We start from the raw sequence: 12,116 nt of genomic DNA, 5'->3' as shown, positions 1-12,116 counted from the left end.
CGCTGGTTTTCACTCTTAATATTGAAAAATTCCAAGATAATAATAATTAAAAGCATATTCTTACAAATATTTAGTTTGCAGAAAATTTCATATACATTATTTCATTTGACTCTTTGTAACTCTTTGAAGTATTGAACAACAGGTATAATAATTCCCATTACACAGCTGAGGAAAATGGGGTTCAAAGAAGTTAAATGACTTGCACCAGTGATATAACCAATTTGTTATCAGAAGTGGGATTTAAATGTGTCTCCCTGATTCCAAGACCATAAATATGTTTTAAGATTATTTTAATTTATACAAAATATCCCTGTTATTACACTTAGAAAGCTAGTGAGGCTAAGCTGCAGATCAGCAAGCAGGAACTGGGGGTAATGTCCCTGAGTAATGTACCAGACTTTCTCCTAATGTGACATTGGCTGCAGACAGCAGAATTAAATAAGGAGAAGCAAGATTCCTGGGGTGGTTTTTATAAAGCTTAGACCATTGTACTGTTGCCATTGAGTTGATTCTTTTTGAAAATATGGGAATTCAGTGAACCAGGTGAGATTCCTTTGTAGTCATTTGTGGTCTGTTATTCATACATGGCTTTTCTAATGCATTTCTGTGTTCTTCTGTGTCTTCTCTATCCCTGGGAAATCTTGGGTGCCAGGGCACACTGAGAACTCCCTGAATTCACAGGCTGAAAGAGTATTTACTTATATAAGAGTCTTGTAAGGATTTCCTTACAAAATCTCCTAATCCTTTCCTGAATTTCTTAGATGTGCCTGTAAGTTGTGGGACCTTGAAGTCCTAGTTTTTAGGGTCCTGGAAGTATGTGGGATTATTTTAGGGAAGCAGATCCTCACTATGTAAGGGGCTAAAAACTCTTGAATAGTTCATATATGTATGCATGTGTGTATGTGTTTGGTGAAACTGGCAAACATTTGAAAGGTACAAATGGTGGAAAAATGTGATTTGTTAAAATGAAAATAGGAGACTGTACTATATCTCTCTTTATATTCCACATTTCACATATCATATAATTTAAAAATACAAGTTGTTGATGTCTATTTTGAGATTTAGATTGAAAACTGCTAGAATAAAAGACCTACATCTGTTCCATTTATATTGTGTCCTGTTCAGTCTGGTCCTTTATAAGACCTTGTAGATAAGGTAGATAATATATTCAAAAAAAGAAGAATGATGTATACGAAAGAATTTCTTAGTGGGTCTTATGTTTCCATAGACTTCTGCTCTTGCTCCTGAAAATGTCAGTTATTTCTCTTACTATAGGACCTAATTTTCTAGATGAAAATTTTCAGGGCTATTAAAGAATCTTTTTAAATTCCTTAAAGCTTTTGCTGACAAATTGTCTTTATGCATATACGAAACCAAAGGAAAAGAATTTTACATCAGATACTACCCACTTGTTTAACTAAAGATTTCATTTTAAATTATCCCCATCAGTTATTTATTTTGATGTGTCTTCAAAATTCTATTATTTTTAAAAGGATGTTCTTAAGTAAATGTTGACTTAAAAATTCAAATATTCAATTATTTTAACATTAACTGATTTTTATGTTATTCCTATTTAACTTGTATGTAAAATAAGATTATTTTAACTGCTATGTTGTTTTTAAAGAAAATAATAAAATGAAGACACTTTCCTTCTAATCATTCCTTGGAGATCTAAGCAAAGAATAACATTTTCTGGTTAAAAACGTTATCTTTTTTTCTATTTAGAAAACATTTAGCATAATGTGCATGAAAATTCAAATTTTCCCCACCATAAAATGTTGATAGCCCTTTTTGATCTCTTACTGATAAGATATTGCATATCATTTTGTAATTATTAGCACTCTTGTAGATAATTTGAAATTTTGATGGATTTGAGAATGTAATATTAGCTGCAGATATTATAGGAATACATGGAACTCTAAAAGAGGACAAAGATTTGGCCACTACTAGAATATCCTGGTTGAAGAATATATTCCTGTCTTTTGTATTTGTGATAGAAAGGGGAAAAATGAAGCTTAGACTTAACTTACCCATTCTGCAACTTTGCTCTGTACTTTCACCTCAGGTTGGTGTAGCATGTTTTGAATAATCATTGAAATACGGTAAATTATGCCATCTGTCCATGGAAAATAACATTTAGAAAACAGTGTATTCTTTTCATAATCATACATATAATTTTAATACAAGTGATGGGAAAAAACAAGCAGCCTCAAAGAAGTCATTTATTTTCATAACTAATTATTTTTAGACTCATAAATAACCAGTTAGGTTCAACTATCAAATTTAATTCTAGAGCTCCTGTGTCACTAAATCACATTCTATATTTTAATTGTTTATATTATTTAGAATTCCATAGCTTCCTGATTTTTCATTTTTGTCTATTTTTTCATAAGCTAAAGTTGTAGTTCATCCCTTTTTCATATTGTATATTACAGATGATGACAATTGAGATATAGACTTGAAGAAGATATTAGGAATAGGAATTGACTTAAACAACAATAAAAGAAACAATTCAGTTAGTCCTATGGATCTTGTTAAAGATTACTTTTTTCTTTAATAGCAACTGGAATTAACTTCACTAATTTTTCTATGCAAAACAATGACAAAGAAGATAGCAAAAAGGTTACTGAATTCTTCGTATCCCTGTGCCTGGCACAGGACTTACCAATCTGTAGACACTTAAATACTTGTAAAATTGATTTGAATTCTGCAAAAAAGTTAATGTTTTGCCACTGAAAAGTTCAAGGTTAAACTGATTATTTTTTACTATAAAACAATCAGATGAAAGGCAAAAAAAAAAGAAAAGAAAATCCAGACCTTACTTTTCTGCATGTTATCAAATAAGAGCCATTAAAGTCCCATTCTGATGTTTCATCCCAGCATGAAGAAAATTCCTGATTCTCAAAGTCCATGCAGTGAAGCTCAAATTTTGGTGAGTCTTACCAAACTAGAAAGATTCAAGTATTGACCTGGGGATGACAGTTTTCTGAAGATGAGGGAAAAGGGGCTTATTTTCAGGATTTAACTGCCAGTATATGGGGGTTAGGGAGAACGGCCCCAATCACAAAATAGAATATCTAAAAATATTGCAGCCTACTTTGTGGGGGGTGGGGGGGGGGGAGAATATCCTCACTGATCAAATCATGGATCTTTTGAAATCTTAAAGTAAGATAATAAATATGGACTTTGAATCATTTTTCCCAACTAAACTACCGGCTTCTACTACAAAGACAAATTTCTAGGTAGATCAAGATTTCTAACAGCCATGATAATCTGGACAAAAAGATCAAGGGAGAATGAAAAAGCTAAAGTGTTTATTTTTAATCTATTATTACATCAACTATCAATTATATAGACAAATCAAATCTGTAGACCCTGTCAAATCCCATCTCAAACTCTAAACTAACATCTTTAGCTACTTCCTATTGGTATAGGAAAATGAACAAACCCACACATCAATGTATTTCTTTTCTCTCAAAAATGCTCCATCAGAGAAGTTATCAGGTGATAAAAAGTATGTGTAATGCAGAGCAAAATAAGCAGAACTGGGAGAACATTGTACACAATAACAGCAATATTGGACAATGATGATGATCTGTGAAAACTTGGCCACTCTCAGCAATGCAATGATATTGGAAAATCCTGAAAGACTTATGATGGGGAATACTATCTCCCTCCAGAGAAAGAACTTTTGGAATTGTCTTTCACATGACTATTTTTATGGTTTTATTTTGAAGTTTTGGTTATGTATATGTGCTCCTACCACAGTGACCAAAATGGAAGTGTGTTTTGCATGGCAATAAACACAAAATTAAAAATAAAATGGCCTCAACTTCTTCCCTTCTTCCCCTTCATAACATTTGATTTGGCACACTACATTGGTTTGTAGAAAGTGTCCAATAAACATTTGTTTAAATTGAACAATTTTTAAAACCTAATTTGTATTGAATTTTTTAATTTACCTGACGGGCTTTTCTAAACTTACATGAACTGAATTCTTCTTGGCATTTTATTAGGGTTCAGGGTCAAAATAGAGAAACATTACTATTTTGAAAGATTTATATATATTTTTGAGGGAAGAGAGGGCGAGAGTATGTCTCAAGAGATGGAATATTCTAGCATAAACTTTATGTTTATTCAGTTTTCTTTGCTCAAGGTTTGCTTGGGAAAGTATAAAAATGAAGTATACACACACACAAACACACAAGTGAATGTATGATCAACATTAAAGCGAGTTGAGATTGTAGGTAAGAATGGGTAAGAAAGCAAAAGTATGAAAGCTACCAATAAGAAAAGCCCCACCCACACTATCATTATGATCTTACAGCATCCAAGTCAGGGCCAAACAAAGCCAAGAGCACTATCCTTAATAAATTTGGGTGACCAGAAACAACTACATTGAAAGTTTAGGGTTTTAATGTGTTTGGGTAAACTTATTTCAGTCTATCAAATTACTCAGCCTTTTTAGTGAGCCTGATTTCACCTTCCTTTTTGAAATGAAGAACGATTTCATGGAAAGAACACTGGACCTGAAGTCAACAGAGATTTGGTTTGGAATCCTGCCTCCAGTGCTGACCATTATGATATTGGACAAATCACTTGTCTCTCTGAGCCCCTCAGTTCTAACTTTGCAAAAGGAAGTGAATATCACTTATATTACCTATTTCACAGAGTTGTGGTGAGGAAAGTAGTTTTTAAATGTTAAAGCCACATACAGATGACGCACTTGCATTTGTGTATGTGTATATATGGACATATATGTATGCATATATACATATAAGCTATGATTTTAATTCTTCTTTGGGACAGTTTATTTGGGATTATAGATTCTAACTTCTCGATTACTCTATATTGCTCTCCAACTTAGTTAAAGGATGTTCTGAGCATCTGAGGAAAACCAGAGTTCCAGAATTCTGAAATCTATTTTAAAGATTCTAAAGGAATTTTGTTGAGGGTTTATCAAAGCTGAATATTTTAAGATCTACCACTAGATGGTGACCTAAAGCATGTTATTGGCTAGTTCATAAAGCATGATTCCTTCCCACTATCTGGAGAATACATTACTGCTCTTTGGTGATTAAAAGTGAAATTTGAAGAAGAAAAAGAAAACACAAATCGGTGTATGGTAGGATTTTTTAATTAAATTTAATTTTTTAATTAATTTTTTAATTAAGGATAATTTTAATTTTAATATTATGAATATTTATGTGTCTCTAGAATAATTTGTGTACTTCCTTTTCCTTTGTTAAATGTTTTCCAGTCTACTTTTTTTTTTACCTTTGAAAATAAGGATATAAGGCCAATATCACAGAGCATGAATGAAACCACTTTATAAATCTAGTCATCTCCTTTCAGTTGTATTGGTTAGGAAATGGAAGGGCAGAAAAACTAAAATGTAGTAATGGATTATACTAGTTAGTTGGCTTGCAAAGCTGTCATGAATGTTATATTACCATATCTAATATTTTAAGTGACTGCTAAAAGCCATGATATTTTCTACAAACAACTCTAAATTCTGTCTAGCTAATTCAGTTTATTTTTCCTAAGTTTCACTGAACAAACCGACACCATCGTTAACCTCTGATCTACAAAAGCAGTTAAGGTCACTGGGTGATTCACATAAGGAAGATAAAATGCCTTTTGAAGGCTTGGCAAGTCGAATTCCTGGTTTATCGATTGGTTTGCTGGCTTATTGCAGCAGAAGACACATTGTTATCAGAGGAAATGGATGATCCATGATGTGTTACTGGAGAGGAGATACTTTGAAATGGCAAGAAAAATTGATGGACAATTTTCTTTGTGCTATCCTGGAATCTAAGCTGTCCTCACATAGAGAATTAATGGCTACTGGGCCTGCCAGAATGGAAAATGTATGAGTTAAATATTCATAAATTATGGAGGCTTCAAAAGATGTATGTCCTGTCTACTGAAGTCCCTCATTGTCATGAATAGTAGCTGAATCCAAACTGTGCATTTCTCAAAAGAAAACACTTAAAAGTACATCTATTTTCCAACTGAGTGAAACTTCTAAGACTAGATTCAAAACCTGATTCTTTGGTATGAATCATGTGATGAGAAAGTATCCAAAAAAGTCTGAGGGTCCTTTTCAGGAAATCCCACATTAGTTAAATGCCTTTTATTTGACCTATGAGTAATGCTACTTCTTCATAATTCCATATAAGTTGCAGAAGTGAAAGATTTTGATTTAGGTTCTTTCCATGGCTGTGGAGTTAGCAGTAAAAAAGAGACTTATGGTGTTGAGAAGATATTAAAAAAGTCATTAAATATCCTAACTGTGATTCTGGGGTATTCCCCTCCCAGGTGATTGAACAGAAGGGGGAACAAACTCCTGACTGGAAATAACAGACAAGAAACTGGATTTAAATAAAAAGAGATAAAGAGGGGAAATTACCACTTTTCCATTGGTTTTCCTTGGACTGAATTTCATGTCTATACCGATAGTCGGTCAGTGATTTTCCTTTCACTGATAACATTGTAGTACTACTTTAAGAGCCTGAAGAAACAGTCTCTTTTGGACATTTAAGGTTTTGCACCTTCTGCATGGGAAACTACAACTTCAAGAATTTCAAGACCCTGAAACTACACTATGCACATCCTTAGAAGCCAGCTTCAGTGCTTTCCAGTTTCATGGTATTTATTTCAAGTTATAAGGAATCTTAGAAGAAAATCTAATGCAACTTTTTTTAGTTTACAGAAGAGGAAACCAAGACCTAGAGAAGTTAAGTGATTTGTGTAACATCAACCAGCAAAACCAGATTTTGAACTGTGGGCCTCTCATCCTGCCACTCCTTCCACTACTCAGTATTGCTTCCAATGAAAAGGTGCCATAGCTTTTAGACACTGAGACTCTACATTTATCAGAACCTAAGGATCTTACAATATTCCAAAATGCAAGTAATTATGCCCATAGCTTGAAGTATTATATCTAATAAAGAAGCAGAAGCTACTGGGCTAGGAAAAAGGAATGACACTCTTCCATGACTAGAGGAAAGGGGGAGAAAATGTTGCAAATTGGATGGCAAAAATGTTTGCTACTTGGTCTAAATTCCTTATCACTTAATCTTATTTTCTTTAAGATATCTCTAAGACATAAAGGGCAGCTAGTTGGCACAGAAGATATTGGCCAAGCCTGGAGTCAGAAAGACTAATCTTTCTGGGTTCAAATCTGGCCTCAGACACTTACTAGTTATATGACACTAGACTAATCACTGACCCTCTTTGTTTTATTTTTCTCATCTGTAAAATAAACTGTCAGGAAATGTTAAACCACTCCAGTATCTTTTCCAAGAAAATCCCAATGACATCATGAAGAGTTGGATACAACTAAAGTGACTAACAAGAAGAATTAAAGCTGTAGAAAAAGGGCGAACATTCATTAGTCAAGGAAGATCCTCACTGGGAACTTCTTAAAGTTAATGAAATGCCAGGTCTAATATCTATCTCTATCCCAAATATTTAAAATCAATGTTCTTTCATATTAATATATCACATGATTAATTCCAAGTATTTCAAAAAGATTCAGCAGAAAATAGGAGGCACTGAGCAAAGATTCTAAATAAAGGATATGTGCAAGTAGAGTATTACCACATGATAAAGATGTAGCATTTATCCTGTGGAAAGTCAACCAATCTCTGGGCACAATTACATATCATTCCCTCCTTTCTTCTCCAGAACACTTCCATGTCCTCTCTATCTACCAACTTGTTCTTTTCCTTTTACCCACTTCTTTTCATACTTAAAAACTCTCTGAAAACTGGCTTATGATTTTTGTGACTCAGCTAAAAGAGTTCTCTCCAAAGTAATCATCTTTTCATTGAAAAATCCAATTGCCCTTTTGTCAACTTTCCTCCTTCCTGCCTTCTCTATACTATTTGACACTGTTGACCAATTTCTCTTCTTGGATGCTCTCTCTCTCTCTCTATTCTCTGAACTTGATACTACTTCTCCTTATTTTCCTCTTACTTGTTTTATTTTTCAATCCTTTCCTTTGCAGTTTCCTTTACTGAATCTTCATATATAATGTACCCAGTAACTATGTATTAAGACTCTGTACTGTGCCCTCTTTGCTTTTCTCTCTATATTTTGACTTGGTGATGTCTTTAGCTCCTGTGAGTGCAACTATCATCTCTATATATGACTCCCAAATCTATAAACACAAATGAGCATCACATTGACTAGTCGAAATATTAAATAAGATGTCTAATAGGTGTCTCTCCCTCTAAGTCCAACTCTCTTCCAAATTTCCTATCTATCTATCTATCTATCTATCTATCTATCTACATATCTATCATCTTTCTCTATCTCTATGTCTCCATCTCTCTCTCTCTCTCTCTCTCTCTCTCTCTCTCACTCACTCACTCACTCTCTTCAGTTGACAAATATTTCTATTTCTCTTCCTACAATATATTATCAGTCTGATCCCTTCTCTCTTCTCATATAACCTCTATAGTTCAAGGTCTCATCACTTGTTGTCTATTCCAGTTTAAAAGCTTTGCAATTGGTCTCCTTTTCTCAAGTTTCTTCCTACCCCAATCTATCCTTTATGAGTCTACCAAAGTTATCTTCCTAAAGCACAGTTCTGAACATATCACCTCCATTCAATAAACAACAGTTGCTCTAGTTTATCTTAGATGCAGATGAAATTAATTTCTTGCTTGCCTTTTAAAGCTCTTTACAACCTGGCCACTTTCAAGCTTCCTAATCTTACACATTACTCCTTTTTATGGACTCTATTATCTTATCTCTGCCTTTGTATTGGGTGTTCCCCATGAATGGAATATTCTCCCTTTACATCTTTACCTTTTATAATTCCCTAGTTATATTAAGTTCAAGAAACTTACCTTTTGGAGGAGACCTACAAGCTCTGAATGTCTTTCCCTCTATAAAGTATATACCAACTACTCTGTATGTATCTTGTATATGCCCTATATATGTACATATTGCATAGCTCATTATAAAGCAAGTTTCTTTGAGGGAAAGGAGTATTATTGCTTTCCCCCACCCTATTTTCATATCTCTTATACAGTAAGTTCATGATAGGTGTTTTTTGATTGATTACAAATGGTAAAATTGTAAAATTTTTTAAAGGAAGTATCATGGATTTAAGGAAAGAATACTAGATTTTGAGTTAAAGGATAATTCTGATTGCTGGTCAACTACCTTGGGCAAATCATTCATCTTTTCTGGGCTTCAGTTTCCTAACTATAAAAGTCAGAGGACTGGATCAAATGATCTCTAAATTTCCTTCTTTTATTCCCATCCACTGATCCATATTGCTGTGAACAATCTTTGAGGAACTGATAGGTATAAAAAGCAAGACTTTATCATCATTAGCACTATTATTACCTACCATCTAGCCACCACCATTAACCACAACCACCACTATCATTATCCTCACTGTTATCTCCTCATCTTTTTGATAGGCTTTAGATTTAAATGGTCTCAGGACAATGGAAAAGAACATAACTGGATTACAATAAACTAATGTTTGCAAATGTAGTCTTTGGACTTTTTCCAACATCCAAAATAGCAGAGTAAAGAATGCTCTGAGCTCACCGAAACAAACAAACAAAAAAGCCTCAAAAATGTATGGAGGGCAGCTGGTTGCTCAGTGGATTGAGAGCCATCCCCAGAGATTGGAAGTCCAGGGTTAAAACCTGACCTCAGATACTTCCTAGCTGTGTGACCTTGGGCAAGTCACTTAACCACCATTGTCTTGCCCTTACCACTTTTCTGCCTTGAAACTAATACACAGTATTGATTCTAAGACAGAAGGTAAGGGTTTAAAAAAGAGGAGTATGTTTTCTTCAAAATAGTATACGTAGCTATGCTGATTCCAAATTTTATAGAAATAAGGTATTTCTATACAATTTGTAAAGCAGGTAGGTGGTACAAAGCTGGTCCAGAAGTCAGGAAGACCTGATTTCAAATCTGGTCTATGTCTGATATTTACTAGCTGTGCAGCCTTGGTTAAGTTCCTTAACTCTGTTTACTTCCGTTTCCTCACATGTAAAATGAGAATGATAATTCAAATCTCAATTTATACATAATATTTTTAATATTTTTCAGCCACTTAATTATGGCCTAGAATAGCATTGAAAAAATATTTTTACCTATTTCTGGCTAATTGCTAAGAAAGTAGAATATCTTTAATAAATATGCTGAAACACTTATTTGCTGATGGTACTAAACATCTTGATTCTCTATAAAGTCCTTCTAAAAAGAGAAAACAACTTAAAAATAAATCATAATGTGAATTCTGATGATGGCAATAAAAGAGTACAAAACATTTTGTATATATACAGAAGACTCCAAAATGCTGATTTCTAGAAATTGTTCAAAGTATGTTTTTAAAAATAGATGCTAAAAAGATGATTCATACACAAGTAATTGTCACCTTCACTGAATTTCCTTCAATTGATTCTATGCTGATTATGTATTTATACATGGATTTAAAGAATAAGGCATACTAATGAATTGTACTTTATCTATAGAAATCACTGGCATCTATTATATTATTCTTCCATTTTAGCATTTCATACTTCAGTGAATCCATCTAAGTAAGTATTCCTTCCATTTGTAAAAACTGCAACCTACTTCATACATTCTTATCCAGTGTAATTTTTGCTCATGTTTTTCACATATTTACTACAAAGGTTCTTGCAAAAGTTCTAGGAGCTTTCCTTTAGATTTTTTATTTTTCTCTGTACCTGTACTGTATGTAAGCTTCCCATTGGTAATTTGTTATTCTCGTGACATATATAGCCCATCTCATCTGCCTATGGCACATTTCCAAAATGATCTTGAACATGGGGCATCGTTGAAAACAGATGATAATTCACTTGTGTCCAATCTATTTCTTCATTCCACAGGCCTTTGCATAACTTACAATTTTATTTTTTGAAGACTGGAGTGTTCCAAGATTTGTAACTCTTTTCTTGTCTTCTAAAGTACTGTTGATTTTGAGGTTTTCTATAACAAAGTGATTGTCAGGCAGTTTGAGAAGTATAAAAGTGTGTATAAATTATTTTTGTCTAGAAAGAACTTGTTTTCTTTTTATAATTACTATTCCATGTAGAAAAAAGTAACATATGAATTTTTCTCTTCAGAATATTATTGATGGGAAAAAGTAAGTCATTGGTAACCCATTGTTAAAAGAACTTTTAGTAAGTAGATATATAATTTAAAAGTTGTATCCATTTTTCTTTCAGAACAAGCAAAAATAACCTAGATGTATTTCAATGAAAGAATCACCAGATAGCATTTACAGTATTGTATAATGACTTTAAAGCTCTTTTGGTTTCAAAGTCAAAATTTTACCCTTCACATCTGTAATGGTTCCCCCAAAAAATATGACTTTAATTTTCCTTTAGGGAATTCCAGATTCTGGCTCATTTTAGATTATTCTAATATATTTTCCCATTGTGGTAAAACCAAAATGTAGAAGATGATGAAAAATTAGGAGGACTAAAAGAATGACAACAGACTTTTTTCAAGAATTTTAGCAATTGTAATAAAAATGACTCCAGTTCTGCTCCACCAAGTCCAGGCCTGTAAGAGAAGTATCTATGCAACAGAGGATGTGTCAGTAGTAGAGGGAGAAGTCCACAGAGGCTCTTTTGTATGTCCATTCAAAGAGTGCATGACTGAATCACAATTATAATATTCCAAATTACTGGCTGGAGTCCATATAAAATATGCACTGGAACCTTTGCTTGTTGCTACTTTTTTGGAGACTAATGGAAGTTGTACTTCATTATAAATTTTCTTGATATGGATATCAGAAGCATACTAAAACACTGCTCCAATGACTCCTTGATTTTATGATTCCTCTGAAATATATACGTGTGTGCATGCACATGTATGAATGCATAGATGTACTGCTTCCTGCAAAACTGTACACAGTTCCAACAAATGTCCTTACAGAAGTAGATGCAACCTCTAAAGGAGAAAGGCAAAGTGAGTTGTATGAATTTTGTTTCTGTGGATCAGCAGTTCTTAACTACAGGAAAGGATTCAAAGGATTCATGAACTTGATGGCAAAAATTACTTCTCCTTTTCAATATAACTGGTTTCTTATGTAATCTTATTTTATG

General features: G+C 33.4%; 1 protein-coding gene across 4 annotated transcripts in view; it reads right to left on the bottom strand.

The window, feature by feature from the left end:
- Nucleotides 1–12,116, bottom strand: part of ADGRG6 (adhesion G protein-coupled receptor G6) — a 197,876-nt gene that overhangs the window by 72,658 nt on the left and 113,102 nt on the right. For all 4 annotated transcript variants that reach the window (XM_007484642.3, XM_016428924.2, XM_007484639.3 and 1 more), the window contains one exon: nt 2,031–2,116. In XM_007484642.3, the coding sequence (XP_007484704.2) occupies nt 2,031–2,116 (86 nt within the window). The remainder of the gene's footprint in view (nt 1–2,030; nt 2,117–12,116) is intronic.

The sequence above is a fragment of the Monodelphis domestica genome, chromosome 2, assembly GCF_027887165.1.
Source record: "Monodelphis domestica isolate mMonDom1 chromosome 2, mMonDom1.pri, whole genome shotgun sequence".
In the NCBI taxonomy this organism is placed as follows: domain Eukaryota; kingdom Metazoa; phylum Chordata; class Mammalia; order Didelphimorphia; family Didelphidae; genus Monodelphis; species Monodelphis domestica.
Note: the sequence above shows the minus strand (reverse complement) of the source record. Positions and strands in the feature narration are given on the sequence as shown.